This window comes from Anoplolepis gracilipes, chromosome 1 (genome assembly GCF_047496725.1).
Source record: "Anoplolepis gracilipes chromosome 1, ASM4749672v1, whole genome shotgun sequence".
In the NCBI taxonomy this organism is placed as follows: domain Eukaryota; kingdom Metazoa; phylum Arthropoda; class Insecta; order Hymenoptera; family Formicidae; genus Anoplolepis; species Anoplolepis gracilipes.
The window spans coordinates 4,517,185-4,543,476 of NC_132970.1; the positions used below are offsets into that span (position 1 = coordinate 4,517,185).

General features: G+C 30.0%; 1 protein-coding gene across 5 annotated transcripts; it reads left to right on the forward strand.

The window, feature by feature from the left end:
• Positions 1 to 62: 62 nt before the first annotated feature.
• Positions 63 to 21,238, forward strand: Tsl (membrane-attack complex domain containing protein torso-like). 5 transcript variants are annotated; one of them, XM_072886641.1, is made up of 5 exons: positions 63 to 871; positions 16,107 to 16,142; positions 17,824 to 18,154; positions 18,371 to 18,710; positions 20,259 to 21,238. In XM_072886641.1, exons 3-5 carry the CDS (start codon positions 17,853 to 17,855, stop codon positions 20,652 to 20,654), a joined length of 1,038 nt encoding a protein of 345 aa, XP_072742742.1. In that variant the 5' UTR covers positions 63 to 871; positions 16,107 to 16,142; positions 17,824 to 17,852; the 3' UTR covers positions 20,655 to 21,238. The 5 variants fall into 5 exon arrangements, with proteins under 5 accessions (XP_072742742.1, XP_072742771.1, XP_072742761.1 ...); XM_072886660.1 differs by lacking the exon at positions 16,107 to 16,142 and having other exon boundaries at positions 64 to 567; positions 703 to 871; XM_072886649.1 differs by lacking the exon at positions 16,107 to 16,142 and having other exon boundaries at positions 64 to 567; positions 712 to 871.
• Positions 21,239 to 26,292: the final 5,054 nt, after the last annotated feature.

Genomic DNA, 26,292 nt, shown 5'->3' on the forward strand with positions numbered 1-26,292 from the left:
ACACGCCGTGCGCTCTCTCGCGGGCGCTCGCTCGCTCGCTCTTTTACTCGCTTGCCGCGAATAGGTTCGAGATTTCAGCCGCAGTCGCAGACGCTCGGTGCCCACGGCCAGATCGGGGGGCCCAGCGCGAGAAAGACTCTCGAGTAGAACACCGCGAGTCGATCGCGCTCGAGATCGATCGATCGGCGAGATTGCCAAAGTGTCCTCTTATCTCGTCAACCGAGAAAACCCCCTTCGGAGTGGATTCATGCCCAAAGCTAAGGACGGACGTGGTGGGTGTCCGTTGAGTCGATCGATCGAACGATCGATCGATCCACGATCTAACGCGTCGCCGCGCGCGAAACTTTGGCATCTGCCTCCTGCAAGAGAGAAAGAGAGAGAGAGAGAGAGAGAGAGAGAGAGAAATATTAAAAATCAGGGCGAGCGAGGGGGAAGAAAAACGCTTGATGCCCGGTTCGTGTTATCGATCGACCGAAAACTGACAGGTCGAGAGATGGATGCAGTCGTGAAAGATCACCGACAAGATTTCATCCCGGCATAGATCGATCGGTGTACGTGATCGATTTTGTGAGTAATGTAATATATTAACCGGATAATTATATATAGAACGATCGGGGTTATATTACGCGGTTTGGTTAATTTCAAAATGCAATGATGTTTTTGCCGATTGATGTTTATAAGTGTCGGATAACACATTAACAGTGATCGTAGGGAGAAATTGTTAAACTTGCAAACACGTCCGTGTTTGAAGAGCCAGTAATGATGATCATTGATGTTTCAAATTATTTCGCATGACACTTGACTGCTACAAAGTTCCGGATAAACAAATTCAAGTGACGGAGATGGGGAAAACTTAACTTAAAGAGCTTAGGTAAGATTCTGATTAATCACGATTTTATAATTAAATAAATGTTAAGATTATTAAATACATAGTTCCAAAATCATAATTTTAATTTATAGCGTAAATTTATTGGTTTTATTATTAATCCATAATTAAATTATTTACGATAATGAATATACATTTTTTTTGCAATAAGAGTAAAAGAATAAATTAATAAACTATATAAAACTATATAATTATAGTATAATATTAATTGTTTATAATGTATATTAATGAGATATTAATTGCTCTTTTACAATTGTCAATAATATTATGGCTATTTATGTAAATGACTATCTACGTAAAGAGACAATCGCAAAATAAGAATACGTAGAGAGACAATTGCGAAATAAGTAATCTTTATGTAAATAAGAATGTTTTTTGTTCCTTGGCCAAATCAACTTTTATTTTCTACTCACGTCTTGATTCTGAATCCCAAAACGTTTTCACTCTGATCATATTATACGAAACTTTAGATTCCCAGTCAAAGTAAATGCGTCAAAGTAAGAAATTTACTAATACAATTTTTTATTTTAAATCTTTTAAATTTTTTACACGTATAAAAATAAGAAATCTGTAAATTTTTTAAAAATAAGTTTTCTTTATATCACAATTGTGAAACGATGCGTATTGATAAAAGAAAACCGGATTTTATATAATATAGGTTAGTCAATTTACGTAAAAGATATAGTTTTGATAAATATTTACGATATTTCGTCGATAAAATGTTTTGAATTCGACATAAATTGTCATCGGGCGCCAATAGAGGTAGACTGATTTGTCACAAACTGGTATAGTAGGCTTCAGGAAGAGAACTTATCGTTGATAATAAATATGCATGTGTGTATGAGTGTGAACTCGCTGCTCCACATTGCATATCAACTTATTCAACGCGTTATTTAACATTGCATTCATTCAAACGCTTACATGGCACTCTAAAATTAATCGAAATTCTATCCGGATTATTTATACTAATCGCAATTTAATTCGCTCCGTTTGTTTCATCGGTCGATGAGCAGCTTGTTCGTATATTTGTGATTATGCGATTGTAACTCACTAAAACCTAATGCAATTTGTGTAATATATATACATATATATATATTTTAAAATGTACATAAAATATAAAAATTTATCAAAATGACATATTAAAAAATAAAAGTACAAATGATATAATTAAGTAGTTATAAAAAGAAGGTTTATAAAATGTTAAAAATGAAAACTTGAATGATTGTACTTATTGTTAGTTATGTTATGACTTTTCGCTTCGCAATTAACGTAGGAATTTAATAAAGATAAGTTGAAAATACGATGTAATGTGTGAAGAAGTCTCACGATGCAGCAAATTGCAATTTTAAGTGATGACTGTTTATCTATTTGCACAACCGTGTAATAAGTATGGCATATAAATTTAGGTCAACAGAGACTAGATTTTCTCGTGTATAATTTAATGATGATTTTTCTAAACAAGAAAACATAATTAATTATAAACATATCATATCGAGACATATAATCAATATAAAACATATAAATTATAGACAATACATTTTTTTCGATAAACAAATAGATATTTTTGTAATTGTTTTTATAATTTATAGTTATTTATTTATATAGAGATAAATTTGGAAGAAAAAAATGATATCAATATTATCTCTATTTTTATACATAACATTATTTCATTAATAAAAGAATATTTGAAAAAAAAATCATATTAAATTTTCATCGTAAAGTATACTGCGTTAGAGGAGAAATTGAAGCAAAAATATGAAGAAAATATTTAGCAATCAGTGTCTGACCGAAGAGGACAGGCAGTCTCGGCAGAAAGTTGGATTGCGGCATAGCAGCCTTGGACTCATTGTACTTAGGGAGTCGAAGAAGTTTGTCCTAGTCATCTGCATAATTTGCTTCGATCTCAAAAGAATTTTAATGCGTTACATCTTCGCACTATGTAAACATTGACCTTCGGTCAGTTGTTCAGTATTTTTTATCGAATTGCTTTTTATCAAACAATCTCAAGTAACAAGAACGTGCATCGTATTAATCACGATCGATGATTACAATAGACTCATCAAACCCGCTTTGAAAAACTTCAAAAGAACGATATATCGAACACAGAAATCAAGAAGTAAATAAAAATGCTAAACGGATTAGCGGCTCCATCTAATTATGAATACAACCTTCAACGTGAAAGCAGTACGATTATCTGCTACGGCGCACTCTCACACGCACATTTATGCGTCAGACTAATAAAATGATCCAGACAGGATTACTAAGCGATTTATTTATAAACTCGCGCAAAAAGCTTCGCGTCGTAGATTTTTATTGCAATCAATTACGACGAAGGGATATCCCCCTTATCGTTCAGCATATGCTGAACACATGTGAATGCTCGGGTTTTGATTTGTGATACGATACATAGTATATTCGAGTATATTCGAGTGAACACCCAAAGTAGACTTTATTGCTTACACATCGATGCGTATAATTAATTGGTTATGATTTAACAGCATCTTCTTCAAAAAGTAACATTATATAAATTACCGCGATATGGCATATTTTTGCTTGTATATTCGTCGCACATTTAATGTTAAATGCAGCTTTAATATGCATAATAGATTTGTATAATAAATAAAGAAAATTAATTTTATGTTATTATAAAGTAATATATAAACATTGTTTATTTGTTATACACAATATGCCGTTAGAATTACACAATAATCACTTTCAACTCTTTATGTTTTTGACTCTTGCTGCAATCAGTAATCTACATAGTAATGTGAAAAAGTATATGAAAAAGATCGATTTGTTGCACTTGATTCGCTTCAGAAGTTACTGAACTACTTTCGATGATGCCGAAACGAATGATTCATTTGCTCGCGTACAGTGAACGTCAAGAAATGAATTGCGTGTTAATAACTTTTGCCACGTGGTTAGTGTTCCATTTTATTACATAAATTCAATAAGAGTATCTTCTCAAACGATTACTTTTGATAAATGAGCTAATCGCTGATATCGTTGAACTACAGTTTAGTTATACCATCGAGGGTCGCGTTTCATTAGACTGATGTTCGCTATAATCGCATGAAATGATTTCATTTTGATGAACTTTCTATTACACATATAAAAAATATGTAAATAATATACATCATACCGTAGATAACGTAAATCATATCTTGCATAATTGATAATTGAAAAGATATAATAGAGTATTATGTGTTGTTCACATTTTATTATTAGAAAATTTGATTATTGTTAAATGTATATGTATAATCCTTTTATGTTATTTTTCACATTAACATTCTGCTATTGATTTCCATTGAATTTAATTAAACTCATTAAAACACTATTATTGAAATAACGTATCATAAAAATATAATATGATCGACTTGTTTTATACAGAATTTTTTAGATTTGATAAATGCTCAAATATTTTCAATAACCTGTAAAATAGTAGAAATTTGATCTTTTTTGCATTATATAAGTGTTAAAGGAATATTTAGGTCATGGTATTGATGCTGCTCACCTGATTACAGTCAATTAACAACAGCTCCGTTGAGTCCTTGATGATAACCTTCAGACATAAGGATGCATGTCACTAAAAAAAGTACATGAATTATTACTAAATTATAAAAAAAGGGTAATAAATTTACCTTATGTATTTTTAAATGTAAGTGATGTCATAGGTCTTTTTTCATTTTATAATAAAAGGACATTGAAGAATAAAATGGATAATAAATATATAAATGTGACAACTAAAAGCTGAAAGAATATTGAAACTTCTATTTCTTAACTCTTTTATTTTTAATAATATTAAGTTAATAACGAACATATTTACGATTATATTATACACTTAATTTTCCGTCCGATATAATCTACTGACAATGTAATGTGAAACCTAGATTAGATTAACGGTGAGATAGTTAACGGTAAGATATTATGTATACTCTTGCCTTTCTTTTATTTCGCATTAACTGTTTTTTTTTTATTTGTATTTTTTGTGTTGTTATTACTGAATTATACGTTGTTATTACTGAAATTACACTTAATATTAGAATGTATCTCACTACTTGCGCGAGAATTTCGAATAGCGTTTATTCATATGTACGATCGCGCAATCATATGCGTTATAATCACCTTCAATAATAGACTTCACCCAACGTTAAAAGTACAGTAATATTTCAGCTATTTATCAGATTGAAGTCAGTGAAAATTAGGACACCAGAAAACCATTGCTATTGATCATGATCTTTATGCTTTTTTGTAAATTATTCTTAATCAATTTTTTAAATGTTGTCTTTAATAACAAATTTAACATTCAAAATTCTCATTAGCATCTGAATCAAATCCTCCTTCAGCTGTACAATAACAAAGTATCGATGACGAATGACGAAACTGAGCTTGCTAAGAGTCCTATATCCAGTTATTATGAGCAATCTTATTATTCATAGGCTTAATCGATCATTTCGCAGGTGCGAGGAGTGAATTCTACGCGGACAAAAGCGCACGACCGAATACGTCATTTAGAGCCGTTGGTTTTCACCACGTTTATCACTCATATCATGCACACACTTTCACACTCTACCGAGGCCAAGCACGCGATATCATGCCAGTATACCCGGAATAAAAAGCGACTGTCAGACTCGCGGTTGTATCATAACACACGTGCGCGGGTGACCGTCCTTATGCCAGTTACCCATATTTTCCAGGAATAAGACTTATAATAGTATTATAAGTCTGATTGTGAGGGTTACAAGGCTTTGCAATCGGAATAACTGCCGTACATAAACTTTCAAGTTATTGAAGTAAATTATTCTTAGATTACACTTAACTTACTGACTGTAACGTGCAGCTCGCCTTCGTCTGTTCTGACTTTATCATTATTTTAATTACCCGGTATTAGGCACGCAATCTACACCGATATATAATCGCGATTATATTAAAATATTAAAAAGTCTCGTCAAAGAAATAAATATGTCTATTCTGATAGGTTGTCAGAGGTAAATCTACACTGGTACTGTATAATACGTGTGTATGTGATATATGTATGATATTATCTCAAGTATTAAAACGTTTGAGGGGAATAAAAAATGATTAGTTTTCAGGCCCGCTGAGCATGAATATTATCATTTTATATTGCGTCAGTTATAAATTATTTTGTTTCTACCTTAATGTTAAGGACATGCACGGACATATGGCACCGTGTAGGAAATGCAAAATAGTTAGCGTCCATCAAGGCAAATACGCTACTAAATATCTACCAGGAAATCGCGAATTACGTTATGCAGATTGCAGATATTTTTTATTAATCATAAAGATAATAAGAGATAATATGTGAATTGTCACCATGTTGAAGTGACATGTTACACTCGTGTGCACATTGTACTTTTCCTGTCACATTAACTGACCAAAGTCAAGATAATGGAATATTCATGAATATGATAATTATACTTTATAACATTTATATTTGCAGTGAAAGCGATTACTAACAAATATATCGTAATACTAACGGACAGGCAGATCTAAAAATATCTTATAGAAGAGTTTCTGCCATTCAAGTCTGGTCCATTTACTTTAAAAAGATTTAGCTATGTCATCGTGTTTTCCTATCAATGTGTCGCGCGTTATAGAGTACTATAAAATCTTAAAAGAGAAAGCATAAATCAAGCTATTGATATTTGTGACAACTTGCATCGCGTAATTGTATTAATTATACATTTTCTTAACAACTGGTCAGTAATATTATAATTAATTTTTTTTTAACATGATGAAATGGTTAAGAACAGTTCACATTTTTTGTAAGAATTAAATCGATATGTATAAAATATATTTCCAAGAAATACGAGTCTTTGTTTCTGTGAAAACTATTGCGATCTTATCAATATTATATATTGTAGCACAAACGTAACATTTCTTGAATAATAACAATAGAGAATTTTGATTTAAGCAAAATTTTAAGCCTTACTTCATCGAAAATAGTTGTTGATTTATGCCTGAACTATTCTGCATTGTCAGCGTTCGCGTTTTGGACGAATCAAGCAGTAAAATTGTTTCTCGTGACTTGAGGTTAATGTCTCAAAGATATTCTTGTCTCAAATTTCATAACATTCAAAAAGGAATGTAATTCTTATACTCTGGCAATATGATAAACCTATGGAAACGACAAGATTAGTTCAAGAATTTTCTTTCAGCAACTCGTCAACTGTTATCAGATCTGTTATCAAATAATTAAATTTATAATTACATATGATTACATTTTATTTGTGTATAATTATGAAAAAAATGATATATCTTTAATTTACATAAATTAATCTTTTCTTTCTTTTTTCTTTAAAAAACAATTAAAAATATTATTTATGATATTAATATATACATACTCGAGAGAAAGTGATATCGATGACATCCTTGCGAATAATTTTCTATGTTGTACAGAATCCTTTCGTTACCTTCTGATTTTGTGTCGTAACCAGAAGCATCGCTTGAGAAGATGCATTCCGCCAGTTGGTAGAACATTGTAACGCGAAGATGCAGTCGCCGTTTCTGGCATAAATGTCACGGGAAATTCTATGTAAGGTTAGGTATATGATTCGTTGGCGCGGTATAAACTCATAATATTTTTCTCTTGGGATAATAATAGATGGAAAGTATTCTTAGAGAAACATTTGTAATCAACTTAACATCTTGCGAACAATATACAAAAACAAAAAAATTTTAATGCTCGATACGTAAAATATAGTATAGTCATGGTAATTAAAAAAAGAGAGAAAGAGACAGAGAAAATATAAGAAAAATTTAAAAAAATAGAAGAAAACTCAGATAGAGAGAGATTTAAAAATATAACAAATATAAATCTTGAAATATTTATTTGCAATGCATTTGATTAACATTATAATTTTAAATTGTGATTAATATATAAGTTTGTAAATAATTTTATTAGTTAGCATCGTGAAGGAAAGATAAAAAATGTCCTTGCAAAAAAAAAAGAAAATGAATATGAATACATTTGTGCAAACGCATGTAGATGTAAAAAAAAAAAATATTTTATTTTGATAAAAAAAAATGTGGGAAGGTGAAAAACGAGTTATTTTGCAACATACAACAGATAGGGAGATAATAACAGTGCAAGTAATGTAGTCGATTTACATAAGAAGTATAATCTAAATATACAAATCACTTTTTTGATTGAGATATCGCGTGAAGGTGATTATTGTAGATTTCAATTCGTATTTTCTTGATATAAGGAACGTCTTTGTTTCAAGTTGTTGATAGATTCAATTTATGTATTATAATAATTCAGTCATTATCTACACTCGTTCTATACTCAAATCTTGCGCTTAAAGAGCAGTGTTTTACGGAAAAATATTATACAATTGTATAGTATTATTACCATCTCAGGTTCGTGAATATTCTCTATATTATATTTTATATATATATATATATATAGATGAGATATAGTCAGGTATATGAAGTCCACGGGAACGCAATGCTCTTAGTATCTCATCTACGTGCGATCCAACAGCGCATTTAACATACCTATGCAAATGTCAGGAGGAATCTTAAAAGAAAGGATATAAAAGAAAGACTTTTTCATATATTCGATGGTAATAACATCTCGTGGCGAGAAATAACAACCTTCGATCACGCAGGTTGTCATAAAAATCTGGTTTTACTCGTTCTGACTTTTTGTCAAAACAAAGAAAATGCAAGTTAGATGAAACGAAGTTTTGATATGACCAAATTCTTTAATCATACGATGTACGTTTACGCATACAAATCTGAAAATTAAAAATCCATCAATTTTTATCTCTCATGAATAATTTTGATAGAATAAAGAAAAATTGTTAATAGGAAATACGTTCACAGGATTTGAAGTGCAATTAATATCTTTTTTATACAGCTTACCATATTCACTATGTTGTTCACAATGATAGATTATAATTGTACAAAAATCTTAAAAATATTTAATAGTGTTTAAAAAAACTTTTTTTGATTAAATCATATTTTAAAAAGAGGATGATAATATTTATACCTGGAACAGGTATTAATGCTTTATATTGTATCTATTAATGCACTTTTAAGATAACGTTTGCTTTGAAGAACTATATGAGACAACGAGATTAATTTACATTCGTGCGTCAGTCGAGTGAATGACCTCGATCGCGACGGACACAGAATTGGTTTTGTGCAAAAAGAAGGCTAACGTACTTGCGTTAAAAGTCAGACTGTCGTTGACCGTGTAATTGACCGCATCCGCGAGTCAGACGATCATATTGCGTAATACATATTGATGATATGATAGTAAGACAGTAGCACGATATTTCCAGGTTTACTTGTACGAAGCAAATTTTCAATTACTGTTGCACTGCTTTTTAATTAAAAAAGGCATCAGAATTAAATAGCAATTATGTTCGTCAAATTCGAATATCATCGCTAATCATGATGTCATGTTAAACGCAAACAGGATACACGCTAAACCAGTTTATACATTCACGAATGGATAGTCACTTATATATAAGTCCAAAATAGTAATTATCAAGATTTCCGACTTGTATACACATTACTCGGTATAATAATAATTAAGCATGACACGCAGTTATTGTTTTTATTATGTTATGTTTGATGACTATGCAAGATAATATCTATGTAAAGATATGTAAATTAATGTGATCATACCTGTAAAATAACATCGATGATTTATAGCATAGGATTTACTTACATCCTGGTAATATTTTTTTCTGGAAATTCAATAATCGGAAACGCAATTTCATTAAATCTTATTCGCGGAAATGCTTACATGTACATACATCTACATTACAGATAAATTATAAATTGCGAAATGAGCTGCGTCGGGTAAATTGTTTTTGTTGACTGCAGCTCATGCGAGGATACTTATCGATATCACGTAGCAGCGAAAAATCATACGTTTGATTAAATTGAAGTTATTCTGTAAGCGTGGCAAAATTACACAAGTATAAAAATTTACGTTTGATAAAAGAGTCCACAAGCTGTGATTTACGACATTCGCATTTACTATATGCAAATCCTGTTATATTAAAATTATCGATTACGTGTTAACGTAAATTAAAAACGTAATCAGTTGTTCAAAAATCGTAAAAAATTTTTCGATTCTCTGTCAATCTTAATTTTTATACCAATTCAAAATAAAAAAAACAAGTATATAAAAAATTCAATTAATTAAAATGAAGAAATATGGTGCAATCAATGTATAATCGCAACAAGTGATGGAATGGCAACATTAAAAAGTGAAGTTATCTTCTAGTGTCTTGTAACAAGCATATAGTCAGTGACCCGTAACAATTAGCGTCATAGGGAGGGAACCTTTACTATATAGAGGGGAAAGCCGATCAGCGGAAATGGAATAAACTTATATAATCTAATAGGATATGTTGTTTACGTTTTGTTATTTCAGTATAGATTTTTTTCAATAACAAGCTTTCTAGAATTTTTTTTTTTGCTTTTGATCTTTATATATGTATATAGTACATAATATATATTTTCTACATTACACACGTCCATTAATTTTTAATATTTTATTAGTATGCAAAAGATGTACAACTATAGTTAAAATTAATAGTTGTAAAAAGATGTAAAAAGGGAAACTGGAAATAAATTTTTGAACTTTTTATATTATAATAAGCGATTAACAATGAATCCGTGAAAGTTCTGCGCAATTATAATTTGAATTCGTCGCAATGATCTTGTGATGGTTTTATCACAATATGTTTTTGAGATCTTGATTCACGTTCATATGTAAATGATAGTACTTAACAGAATTACGCAACTACGACGTGACTGCTTGCCAAAATATGATAAGTAAGAAACAACCTGATAACTACAAAATATCTGAAATAATATTTTATACAGAAGAATGCAGAAAATCAATACACAAATTCTACAAGTCACATACATGTTGCAGATTGAATTATATAAATTTCATTCTAAATAAAATCGACTCGATATAGTTTAGCTTTTGCATGAAGAAATTGCATATATATATATATATATATATATATTATGGTAAATAAATTTTAATATATTAAATTCAAAATCCAATTAAAAGTTAAATAAAAAAATAAATTTGCAATGATATTAATCATTTTATAAGAAATGTACATAAAAATTGTAAATTAAAATTGCAATTGAAATGAGAAGTTTCCTGATTTATTTAGCAAATAATGCGTTGTTCTGTTTGCATGCATTTCGCAATCGTATATTTTGATCTCATCAGTATTTTAAATGTAAAAATATTATTTCTGCTTCTCAAAATGGTATAGAACTGGTTTTGCTAACAAGCAAATGGACATATTTACTTCAGTATACGTGAAGTTTTCCAGTATTTGTAGTTTTACCATAACAGCTGCGCGAAATTAAATTCAGATTCTAAATTTTGCAATGTATTTTTTTGCTCAACGATGCTTTCTATCGTTGCATTCGATCGCTTTGAAATTTTCTGTTGCCACGTTAATCGTTGCTAGTTAGTCTATTTGTGTCGGTTTACTTCAATTAGATTCAAAGCGGTTCCTTGTGTACCATTCCGTGATCGCGTTTCCTGCGTTTAATAGGACGACGTAACGTGCCCCTTTTAAATTACGCACCGTGAGGCTACTTAAATAATTCTTCCCCATTGACTTCTGCACTGCTGTATATCACCGGACAAGCGAATGACAACCGGCCATACGCTCAATTATTATCTTCTAACCGAGATTTTTCTAGTCACAGCAATTCACTATGGACATAATGGTAGTAATAGTAATATGCTAATAAGAAACTTAGACAAGTGGACCATTTAACTCCTTATCGACCTCGTGTCTTCAGTCTGCATCTTGAGTTTTATCGATTTCTCGAAAAGGTACCGCAGTAGAAATTTTATACATATAGCTTCTTATTTCTCGTGAGAATTATATATAACCTCTTTGTTATATTATGATTAGATTTATCTTTTGCGTTTGCAATAACAGATGCAACGTTTATCTCATTACTATAAAGCTCTTTTCGTCAACGATGTGAATACATCATTGCAATATACGACTAAAGACGTATGTACATATGCACACGCAAACATGAACGTTTAGCATCAAAGAAAATATTCTTTGTTGCATAAATTTCTTGAGAGAATTATTCACTAGCTTGCTGATAATGTCAATTTTTATGTATCAATAAATCGCATGTTTCGTGGATGTATGTCTTATCATGAGATTAAAATCTGAATTTAATTTCGTGCAGCTGTTATGGTAAAACTACGAACACTGGAAAACTTCACGTATACTGAAGTAAATATGTTTATTTGCTTATTAGCAAAACCAGTTCTATACCATTTTAAGAGGCAGAAATCACATTTTTACATTTAAAGTACTGATGAGATCAATCTCATAATTTGCATTAAATGTTTTTAAATTAATAGTTTTCCTAATACTGTTGCATTGCGAGAATATATATATTTTAATATCTAATATATATATAAATTAATATATAGTAATATGATATATATTATGTAATTTATTTTAAAAAATATATTTTTTTAATATTAAAAAATAAATATATTTTTGTAAACATTTTATTTATATTAATTATTTTAATTAATATTTTGATTGTTGTATTAAAAATATTACATATATATAATTTTTATTATATTTCATTTATTTTATTTTATATATAAATACAGATTTTTTTTTAAGAGTTAAATTCTGTGGAAGCATGTCTTTATTACTTAAAAGATATAAGATATTGTCCACAAATCTTACAGGTACTCATGTATTGTATATTACACAATGCTTATTTACTATTCGATGCAGCAATTGATTGTACAGAACGCCATTTTACAATGATGAAGTCATATTAAATTTCATATAACTTTCTATTTAATACAATTAATAATAAGTATTCGTTACTGTAAAAACGTATTTTACTTTGAAACATATCTAAATGTAAAATAAATAATCGCCGTGATCTGCAACCAATAATGTTATAATTTACAACTATCGTTTAATTTTTATTTATTTTAATTCAGGTTAGCTAAAATTGTTGGTAATTATACAGAGATAAGGAGTCACTCCTGATTTCAATAATTTTCAAATATATTATCAAGATCACTCTGAGCAATTTTATATTTTCAGGTTAGCTAAAATCGTTGGTAATTATACAGAGATAAGGAATCACTCTCGATTTCAATAATTTTCAAATATATTATCGAGATTACTCTGAGCAATTTTGTATTTTAATCAGCCTCATGTTTCTTAAAAAATTATCAAAATGTACTTATTCATATTTGGAAAAGTCAAGTAATATTTTATAATATATGTATAATGATCCCACAGGAAACGCGTCAAAGGGGTCAAGAGGTTGTTTCTTCTCTTGCACCCCTATCTCAAAAAAATTTTAATCTCACAATCCAAATCTAATTTTAATTTAAAATTAGAAATCGGGAATGGCTTCCTATATCTGTATAATTATCAAATTGTTTTATATTGAAAGTAAAAGTATTTAAATTGAAAGTAGTTCATTATTAAGGAAATCTATTTCACACAAGTTCTATCATTGAGTTGATAAACCACTCTCACATACTTGAAAGTAACGGCGAAAGCGGAACTCATTTCTTCTGTTTTACTAATTTGGTAACTTAGTTTTTCTTAATGCCTTGTTATTGTAGACTTTTTCAAAATTGCTAGATGATATATTATTAGAGTGCTGATTTTTTTAAGATTTAAAATTGATATGCATAGTTTCTAAAATCTCTAGTATTACAAAAACCTCTAATAAAATACATTTAAATACATTTATCAAGACAAAGTATTGATCTGATAAATTATAATAAAAGAAAAACTGCATTTATGCATCGCATCAAAATGGTTCTTAAAAAACAAACATTCATAAAAGCACTTTTATATATTGTATAAAATATTTTATTATTATATTTAATTTAAGATCAAATTTGCCAAAAAATTGTTTTATTCACTACTTTTACAAACTTATGTCTTTAGTACAATAATTGACGAACACAATAATAGTAAATGAAACACTTAAAACATATTCTTTGTTTCGTTGCTTTTATCGTAATCTCATGAATATGTATGTGATTACTTTCATTCGTGGTTAGCAACACTTTGAATCTAGGTATATAGGGCGATCTTCCTTTGCGTTAAACCGATCTTCCTTTTGCGATAAACTGATAAACAACTTCCTATTACACATGAGTTACCGCAGATTTGTACATTTCATCTGGTGCCGATAGCATGAAATCATTTAAACTCGAAATAAAACTTCGCCTATTGTTACGGAAATAACACACAACAGGGATAATAGCTTCACGTTGGAATCGTGTTACTCCAATAATGGAACAAAATATGTGCGCTAAATAACTCACACACGTGACTTAGTTTCACTGTGTTGACCTAGAAAAGTTTAATCGTACAGAAAATACGCAGAAAAAATTGTGTAATTTAAAGAAATTGTGTAATTTGGAGGTCAGTAATACATATATCAAAAGCTATCAGATCTTATGCCTATAAAAATGTATATCTTTCAATGGAAACTTTACTATTTTTTACAAACATATTTATGATAAAGTCTATCTGTCAAGTAGCAATGAAAAATTTAATCAATACTTCTTAATAACATATCTCTACATTAAAAACATTTTGAAATAGAAAATAACATTTTTAAAAAAGTTATTGAAATGCCACTTATATGAAACTGGTATTTATAAGGAGCAATCAAAAATAAATTAGTTGAGAAATAATCATATAATTATAATATTTTGTATATTTAATTAAGTAAAAATTATTTTAAAAAATGTTTATAAATAATTATTATGTTAAATATTTTACGTTTATATATACTATATAAAATATAAATAATAATAAAATAATAAGCAGTAATTAAGATACTCGACTACATAAATAGTGCGCGCTTAGCATGCGCATATGTTAATATTGTTATAAAATTAATGAAATAATCAATCTTGGAGCACCCACGCAAAACTATTTTTTTCATGTGAAAATAAAAGTCACCTGAGCCCTATTATGTAATTATAACTTCATACTAAACGGTTCGATGGTATTCTCATAAGTTTCAAAGGCCACTGGGGACAAAGAAGACAGGAATGTATAGGAATGTCAAAGTTTACCAGAGTATGCGATTAAGCAGTTTGACAAACTGTAGAGCGAACGCAATAGAAATGCGATGTGATCCATTGACCATGGGGATTAATTTAAATCGAATTGCCGAGCGGCGCACATTGTGCAGAACTGCAATCGCTTCAATCCCTAGTAACAACGAGGAAGACGAATTGGGGCGTGTATGCGTGTCGTTTGAGAGATAAAAACCGCGGTTTAATCGGGCTATCGCGTACTCGTTATGTCAGTTAAACGTCGATGTAATGCGCGTTCAATTGCACGTGCTCGTGCAATCGCACGATAAACGTCATTTAACTTCACGGTTTCCGTTAATTATTACCGATGGTTGATTAATTTTATATATATATATATATATACACGTGTGTGTGTGTGTGTGTGTGTGTGTGTGTGTGCATATATATATATATATATATATATATAGTATATTATGCGCTCCCACGAAGCTTCATTAAACGTTAAATTAATTTCTATCACGATCATCTATTATATTTACTATACCGCATTTCACGATCCGTTACAAATACAACATTATTCACAAATAGACATTCATAAATGCAGCGCGTTGTCAAGGTTGAATAATTCTCATCACGAACAAATAATTTATAAATTATAGAGAAATATCACGTATTTTTCTGCTTGAAAAGTCGGAAAATGTTTCAATGTTCCTCAAAAATCTTTGATTGTTTGATAATATAGAAGCAATGTGATTGAGAGCTAACTTTGTTGCTTCTGCCAAACCTAATCCATCAGATTCGTTCCCTTTGCGGGGACAAGTAATTTCATCTCTTCGATTAAACGACAGAAAACTTAATTACTACCGCGTGTCGGCGTATCCCTGCGGGCAAAACAAGAGTTCTAACCGTCCCGAGAGTTCTGACCATCCTTGATAAGATTTCTAAAGCAAGTTACGCTTCTATTGAACCACATCATTCTCCTCTTCCGCTTCGATAAACATCGATAGCATACCACATGTTTATCTATTCTTATATTCTCTGCTATTAAGGGTTAGTTTTAATTTTTAATGCTTTTTGTAAGAAGAAGCACATTACGTCTGTAACTATATGAATTTCTTTTTTTAGAGTTGTATCTGCAAAGAAGAAGTATCCACTCGAATGGTAGGCGTTTAATTTTACTTTCACTCGCTTGCACTTTGGACGTTTGGCGACTGAAAACGCAAAGTGAATGTGTATGTGTGTGTGTGTGTGTGTGTCGATGCATCTCTCATATGTTACAAGTGAATATGCTAAATTGAGTGAAAATATTAAGAGACACGAATTAATACATTTGCCGTGAGAAGTACAGGAAGAAACCATTATTTGTCATTTCTCATCTAATAACTCTTTATTTGATATGTAATCTAACTTTCTCTAATTATAATATGTATTTTGCACCTTTATTAATAATAATAATATATCGAATATTCTTGAAAATAGAAGTTATTAAATTATCATATTTTAAAATATCAATACTTCATGCATTATTCAAACAGTTTGCGGTTCTTATTGATCAAAAAGCTATTCTCTTGAGACAAAAAGAGGTAATTTTTATATTCTCCAAAGATCCATATTATATCAAGTATAATATGCGATGTGGCTATAAAAGTTAGATTTTAATACATATATTATTTCGATGAAATTATATATATTTTTAAACTGTATTGTTGTTTTGTACGAATTAAAAATTCTGCTAAATTATACGCGCTGAGTTTTATCGCGTAAAAGTGCACTCTTGCAAAATTTGAAGCGCTTCATGGCGTTGTTGCTAATTATAACCGTCAGCGCGTTTTTACAATCCTCCAGGTATTATGTTACATTCATGAAACTCGTGCAACTCTGCACACACATTTTCTATTCAAATTTAAATTGCGGAGTAAGCAGTATTAGTCACGCAAATTCTAACTACAGAAAAATAAAATGCATCAATGCATCACTATTATAATAAGCATTATTTAATATGCGATACCACGTCATACAGCTGTCTTTATCTCTCTATTTGCTATTCATTCTAAAAGCTAATAATTCAAAATCGTTGACGTGTCAAGGTTTGGATATTCACAACAATTGTTCACATCATTATAATGTCAATGCAAAGCGTCCGTTTCCGTTGTGAGATACGATAAAGCGAAACGGATGCGGGATGATAGTCCGTTCGTTGTTGACTCCACGAAAGAAATTCACGTGCGTTCATCGTTCTGTTTGATTGGTGAGAAGAAGCAAATCATACGTGGAGGGTAGGAGAGAGAACGAGACGATTCAAAACACCGGTATACACGCAACACCGGTGTCAGGTAGACCAAGGTGCTCGTCCGGTATGAGCCAAGTGGGGATGAAGGCCATGGACTTCACTCGTGCAAGCACCTCGGTGACGCGTACCTAGACCTACATAGCAAGATAGCACGCTGCAACACGATTTCTTGCGTCGAGACGTGCACGTGCGGTCGGAAACCGGTAGTCGCAGCTTCCTCTCACAACTAAGATAGGCTTCTCAGTATCTCAGAGTTTGCAAGATACGGACGTTGTTTCATGGTGTAAGATTGAATAATTTAAAAGAAATTTCTCTGGTATATCTCTACGATATTGAATTGAAAATGAATACTATCGTTACAAAGAAATGTCTTCATTCATGGAGATACGGTACAAAGGTAACCAGTAAAATAAAATCAACTCTTCAGATATGAAACGAATGTCAAGAATATCATTTTTAAATATCTTATGAAAAGATAAATATTATACATTTTGCTCAATATTTGCTTATAATTTAATTACATTTTATATCTATTTGTGATCTATGTTTCAGGTATCACTGACCTAGGCAGCTGCCCAGAAATGTGGTCACGCACGCGGCTTTTTTTCTTGGCATCTTGGTTCGCGCTGCTGATCGGCCACCACGTTACCAGATCGCAGCGACCGCGGCTTGGTGGTGCTGTAAATGTTTTCAGCCGTTACGGCTACCTGAGTATTAGTATGCGAGTAGTACCGCGTAACGATTCTGAAACTTGGATATTCCGCGAGCCCACCCTCGACGTTTTCAAGAATGCTACGCCGTTGTCACCCAAGCAGCGTCAGGCAAAAATAAATACCGCCGTCTTCGACGGCGACTTCCACATGGAATTCTGCGATAATATCAGGCACGTGATTATATTCGATGTCCTTTTAAAAGAAGAGATAAGAGAGGAAGTTAGAGTTAATTATCAAATTAAAAACCAATTTTTTAAACTTTTATGACATCTACTTGCGATCTGTACAGCTAAATTAATATAAAAATTATTTTTAATATTCATCATTTATTTATTCTCTTTGAGCAGAAGATTGAAAGATTTGTATAAATGTATTTGTGTTTACAGACAACTTCTGCAGGCATACTTCCGTGACTTCACTTTCGAAAGACTGGAGAGGCCATGGCGCGCCTTCACTGGAAGCTGGTCGAAGGCGGCAATAGCCAGACACCTCGGCATAAACTCGTCCTTCATCACGGGCGATCACTGTTACGTTCTAGTGCGCGTCGCCAGATTCCGTGATAATCAACGACTCGCTGGCACCGCCGAGACCCTTGTCCTCGATGATTCCGTGTTGCGGCAGACAGAGAACGTCACGGTCGGTGACACTGCGAGTGTTGTGCGATTCATCAGAAACTTCGGTTCGCACTACATAGCTTCTTACATCACCGGCAATTCGCTCTATCAGGTAAAGCGATCAAACATATTAAAATGACAGATAAATAATATAATGATTAAAATTAAAACTTTCTGTTTTAAATAAAATAATACTATAATACAAAATAGGGCCTTATATGAACAAATAATACGTTAATAAAACTGGCAGATAAGAGCCAAGGATAAGAATTAAATAGCGTAAAAAAAGAGAAATCTTCATGTAATAATTAAAAACAATTTAATGTACGTTCAATCCCTTTTTGGATCATCAACACAAAAATACAAAATACAAATTATATGTCATACAGAACAAGTTCTAAGAAATTAAATTTTAAAAAATAGGAATACGCACAAAGATACTACACATATATCGCGCGTTATCTATCGACTCTCAAAAATATGTAAGATGGTAACTACCCAGATAGCATATGTCCCTAAAAGATAACTAAAAGACGACTTAAAGATGTCTCATTGTCTCTTTTTAGATATCTTTTGATCTTTCTGTGTTGTATGCATTCAAAATATGATACAACATTTTTGAATTTCTTTAGTGTTATGGATGTGTCCCTGCTTCTCCACCTTTATGTGGATTCCAAAGTGAGTATTATCGTAAATACGTACACAATACTCGATACGTATATGTTATTGTACTTTAAATAGCAACCGTTTTGACTTTGTTCAGTTCTCTTATCATGTGCGAGACGTTGGTGAGTCTTTAATTAATTTTCTTTTTCGTCGCATTCCTTTATTTTAATTTTCTATTTTATCTATGTTTAGTATCGGTATTTTACACGATACCATGCAGTTGTACTCGAAAGCACATTGGAATGTTTGCTCTGCCGTTTTATCTTTAACGGCTGATACCGTTAGAGAACTCATCATTGCGTTACATGTTTTTGAAAGTCAATGAGAGATAACGCATAGTAATGTTATATCTATTATATTCATATTTTTAATTTAATTTCTTAGAGCAAAAAACAGAATTAATAAATATTTTCACTAATATTAAAAAAATGTTTTTCTTTAAAAGTAAAAAGTCTCACTCTCTATCGTGTTACTCAGGCATTTATATAAAATTATTTAAATAAAATTACAATTAAACAATTCAACATTGCAATAATAATAAAAATGATATTTGTCTCTTTGCATCGATGCATCCTCCTTAATTATGCGGTCGGTTGATTGTTGTCGCAATCAGCTCGCCGTAAGAAGAATGCAGTCTCGGTTAGATAAAAGTGAAACAAACCTCATTTATCATACGCTCTCTCGCGCAATGGAAAGAGAAAGAGACGCGCGGCATTTTTATTTCCATTTAGGCGTAAAAACTGTACAGAAACGCCTCATTATGCCGAACCTAGTTCTCACTAGTAGACTTTACGTCATCGCGTCAATGTCAGTAAAAGTAAAATTACGAAATTTTCTGCTTGAAATACGCGATTCCGCAACCTGGAGATTCAATCTCTGATCTTCGTTAATTGGAAACGACCAAAATATGAATCATCTCGTTGTCGTAAATATATAAATGCGAAATGTCATTTGAGAAAAGTGACGAAATACCCAAAATATTTTTTTCTTTCAGGTTTTCGTGTACACTCCTCAGGTGTATTCGCGAATAAAGGAACGGCTGAAAACGCGAGGAGTTGGAGAATTGTCGGCTCTCGAGCTGAGTAACTATTTCTCGCCTTGGTACGCTGAGCACATGGGTTCCATACAATCGGCGAGTGGCAATCGTAGCGTAGAAGCATGGGCTGTGCAACGTCTTCGAGTGCAATATTATATCTTCACTTACGCCAGCTTGTTGAAATTGCATGGCGATACGACATTGCTTAGGCAACTGAACGGACTGTTGGGCGACGAGGCGCTGCTGCAATTGCAATTGCGGACATTAGCACCCGCTTTCAAAGATCCTAAAAGACGTGAATGGTTTATGGAAGTGATTGATAACTATTTCAAACTCTGGGAAGTGAATATGTGATAGTGTAATATGCGCCGATTTTGGCGGGTAAATTCATTTAGAAACATTTAGAATATTTGTCGCGCGCATGTCAAATGACACATCGGCGCAGCGTGAAAATATGAATAATATTGTTAATTTCAGCATGTAGAATCTACAATGTCTTTGGATCAGCTGAACCGATCGCAATGATTTAGCGGCCATGACTAATAAACAAAAACTTTATAGGTTTTTGTTGAACGGAGATTTATTTTTCCATATATATATTATACAATATAATGATATAAACTTGCGTAATTGTTATAAATAAGTATTTATTATTGTAATCCTATTAGAAAAAGTCTTTATATGCAAATATTTTTAATATAAACATTATTCGTACAATCTGACTGATAAATATTGTAAGTTCTTTACTCAAAATTAATCTATCGATATGTAAAACAATGTATTTTAGATATACAGATTTACGTGCGTTTTGTATTTGTTTAACGTGATATCTTTTTCAGATAAATTGATAAGGAACGACGAACAAATATATTTACAAACGAATTTATACTGTGACTGTGAATCAATATTATAAAAAAGATTATATATATTATAACAAATTCATCTATGGCATTACAAAATAGTTGATCGTACCATATTAACAATTCCTTTTCATTTCGTTTGTCTTTTTTTTTTTAAACTCATGATGTAAATAAAATTAAAACAAGCAAAACGCATAGACTCCAATGATATACATACATACATATAATCAAAATAATATGTAATCAAACAACTTATATAAGGGTGAGCAAGTATATATTTAAATTAAAAATCATATATATTACAATATAAAACGTTTTGATCTTTCGCTTTAGGATCTTTTTCAATAGTACGCAAACAAAATAATTAAAATATTACTAACAAAGTTTATATCATATCGGTGGAAAGTCAAAGTAAATAAAAATCAACATAATATAAAATTAAAAATGTAATAATAAAAATCGATTGTTAAAGTCATATCAATGGAAACCATGTACAATCTTATATCATTCTGTAGATTGAAGATTGAATCCATTATACTGCTGCCTAATATGAATCATCTATGAGATATTGCAACGAAGGCAAAAAGACTCTTTCATCCAAAATGCGTACATCTTTCCAATCAAAGTCATGGTTATAATTCGATGTTCTGAGTAGTAACCGAGTGCTAATTACTATTGTGTTTAATATGATAGCGATGTTTCGATATTCTTGTAAATAAGATTCTTTATTTTATAATTTTGCATAAAAAATTAATGTGAAATCTTTTAACATATTATTATTCAGTTATATCCAGATAAAATATCTTTTCTATGAATTTCAAAGATAAAACATCTTTTTATAATACAATCAATAAGATGCAAAATCGAATCTTATAAAATGCCATAATACTAATATATAAATTTTAATCTATTGAAATAGCATATGAACTTTTGATACACAACAATCTTTATTCTACTTTAAAGATCAGTAAAATTATGAAGACCTCCATCTATTGATTGTGAATTACAAATTCGTAATTTTATTATTAAGGTCAAAATACAAAGAAAATCGTATTAAGATTATCATATTAAATAGCATGATAATTAGTAAAATTGTGGGTTAGAACAATTTTTTGAAAAAAAATTAAAATAAAATTTTAGGTGCAGTTGGCCACGAAAGTGCGTTTTATTTAGGTATAATAAATTTTTAAAAGTAAATTACAAAATCCAATTTTATAGTGCAAAATCTAACTATAACTATACAAATATGTATATATGTATGTATGTGTATTACTCTGTTCGAGATTCGGTCCGAAAATGCTTTTAGCTTTATCTTATGTAAACTGATGGATTTTTTAATATTTTACATAAATAGTTCATTTTTTGTTTTTTTTCATTACTTAAAAACTAATTATATACATAATTTATTTATTTTTTTAAAGTATAATTTTTTAACGCATTCTTAATTTAAACTTCAATATTACATAAAATCACACCTACGAAAAATTTTTTTATATTAATGATTACATATTAATCAACACAATATGTATTTTTAACTTATTTTCCAAATAAATATTATCAGAATTCATCGAAACGGTGAGGTCTAAAATCCTTACAAAACGCAAAATACAAAGACGACCCGGGAAAAAATGAAAAAGATCTTATTATATATGCGTCGATAACATTATATCTATTTATATCTTATGAGATCTATTTTTATATCTTATCAGATCTTCAAAGATCTAGTGTTAATTTTGAATAATCAAAATTATATTCATTAAGATCCAACTAGATGACCTAAAATCTAATTGTTTATTTTATTAAATATAAAGAAACTAGATTTAAAATCTACAAAAATATAACTATATCTACGAACATCTACTTTGATATTAACAAAATTAAAATATTTAAATATTAGATCTACAGAGGTATAATAATGTAAAAATATATCTATATATACATATCAAAAAGTTTTTACTTAAATTGACTTGAGATCTATAGAGATATAATTATATCAAAATAGATCTACTAGAATAAAGTAATATGAAAAATTTTAATATTATGAACAAGACTTAAAAAAATGAGCTCAAAACGTTCGTTATTATAATTTTATTTTTATTTATAACTTGATTATTTATTTTATAAATTTGTAATAAATCACTTATATTACTATATTTAAACTTTTATATTCTTACAATTTATATTAGCTTCAGTTACGTCATAAATTTTTGCGATATATACTTTGCTCTCTACTGTCATTATTATTATTAGTTTATTAAAAAATTATAGTTATTTATAATTTAACTAGCTGTAATGTAATTTCCTACAAATGTTTATATAAGAATTACTTGACAAGAAATATCAATTAAAGCTGAAATATACATTTTTCAGTTCACCCTAAGCATAGTAAAATTTGAAATGCTAAATGCAAGATCAGAAGATGTAAAATTTGCAGTTGGAATGATCGTAACACATGGTGATCAATCTACAGACTGTCCTGCAGGCATAATAATTGGATGGCATCGATATAAAGATAGAAACTTTGTTAAAATCTCCGTAGGAGATAGAAGAGTTGATCCTCTTGCTATTCCATTAAAGATCTGTAGTGACATAAAGCAACAAACACATTACATAATTCTTACCGAAAATAATGAAATGTGTTATGTGGGAGAAGGTATGAATATAATTATTTTGACATACCTCTATATCTTAAATTACAATTTTTTCTTTATTTGTCTCATCTCTCTATACGTCTTGCAAAATAATATTTTATTTTATTTTAATTTTTCTTGTTCTCTTTTTTTTAAATTCAAATATTTAATTTATTTTTAGTATTATTTATTATCGTATTTCCTTAATTATTATTTAATTATACTTATCGGTAAATGATTTTTTCTCTGTGTTTTTTAATTTTTATTATAGACGCTATAACTTTAACAACGCCGAAATAGATAGAAAATAGTGAGATAGGTCATTACTTTAACAAATTCGGAGGCACTCATTACGTACCAAACAAAGCGTTGGAAAAATGTTACCCGCATGATGCCGCTGTAACTGCTTGAAAAACAATATCGGAGACTTTATACTATAAACTTAAATATAAATTATATAATGTAATATTAAAAATATCCCAAGCTTTAGTTAGAAAAATTTTAAATATATTATAAAATCTTTTTAAATATTATTTTATAAACTTTCATGTATTTGATAGATTGTAAAAACAATTAAATTAAGAAAAAGTTAAAAAGATGAAGTTAAACAAGGAAGAAAAAGAAATGTAGGACTAATAAAAGAAGATATGTTTACCATATACACATATACGTTGTACATGCTGTATATATATGTCTTCCGTATTATATTATATATTCAATGCGTAATTATTTATATCGAGAAAGAAGGAATAAAATAAAAGAAAATAAAGGAAATAATATAAAGTTATGTAAAAGTATTCTGAATTTATCATAGAATAATCGTTCCACAATTTTATTTATTAAATTGGTATTTGCAATCCAATTATGATTTTTTTTTCATAATAAAAGTAGCAATTTTTATTATTCTGAAAGAATAATATAATCAAAACCTAAGCGACAGTTTGCGAAATTTCTTTGCCCTCGAAGTAAAATTTTTCTATTTACTCGTAAAGAATTAAGATTTTTATATAAAAATTCCCAATCACACCAATAAAAATATTTACTTTTATATCATATTCTAATGCAATATTATATAATATTGCATATTTACCTATGATACTAATCAAAAATCACTTTCATGTATTTACCAAGTTATACTAACAAAGAAAGGTATAGAAGTGTTCCTTTCCGATTTTAATGCGCTTTGAATATGTTGTAGTGAAGGTCAAAATAGGAGGAAGGGTAAGGGTTAATTTTCGAAATTATTAAAAAAATATTTTTTTGTGTTTTTTGTTGATAAATGTTCAGAAAAAAATCGATATAGGATTATCTCAAATATTTATAAAAAAGAAAAATTAAAATTGAAAACGATATTTTTCTTGATAACTCAGGCAATAATAAAGTTAAGTAGCTGAAATTTTGAGGAAAATTCTTTTTTACAATGAGGAAATGACAGGCCAAGTATTATTTGAAAACTCGTCGGGGACACTTTTGATAGGCTTATCCGGCCTTTCTTGCACATAAATCTAAAGTTAATGATATCCTTAATATTGATGCTATTGTAACCAAGAATGATATCTTTTAAGATAAGCACATTATCAGATAAGCCATTATGAAAAAAATTTTGTAAAACACAAAAAATAATTTAATTTAAGAAGATCGGATCGAACTATTAGCGTATCATTAATTCCCTGTTTATGGTCATGACGATACGAAATCTATTGCGAAACTTATATTTTTATGTATATTCCAATTTCTTATGGCTAGAGTAAAAGTGCGTGTCTTATCCGCCATCGAAATTTTTTACTCTCTGGCCATCTTTATTTAGAATTATCTGTAATCCTAAAAAGTTTTCCTACTATATAGTTGTCACGTAACTGCACACAATAGGAAATGTTTTCTGTAGCTTGACGGGGTCTTTCAAATAATGTATACTTGTGAAAGACACTACTTCTTCAAGTTTTAAAAAGGTATTATTGTCTCTGAAAAAAAGAGAAAAGTCTTTTAATAGAATACAAATGCTTCTCTATCTTTTGTTACATATGCCCTTAGCAATGTAAAAATATCTTTTTATCATATTAAAAGAAACCTATTTAAAAAAAACCTATCTACGAGTATTTAAAACATAAATTTTTAATTTTTATTTAAAACTTTTATATTGTTACATCCAGACTCAGGAAAGGATGAGTTAGAAGGAAGGGCGTAACAGGTAGCTCTCGAAACCGTATGGATCAGGATGTAGGTCTTGAGTCAAACAAATTATCAGGTCCAAAATAGATTAACGATAATGAATATCGCTATTACTTGTTATTTCGAACATTCGTTCGAACGGTCCTTTTTTAGTAAAAGAAATTAATCCCTATTACGCGGGATAGGGCCAGGTAAATTTAAATTTAGTTTATTTTTAAGGATGTTATAGCTGGTTGAATTTTGACTATTTAAAAAAAAAAAAATTCAAATGTTCCTCTAATTGTTGCGAAGAGTTTATTTTAAAAAGTAAATATCATACTCTAACATATATAT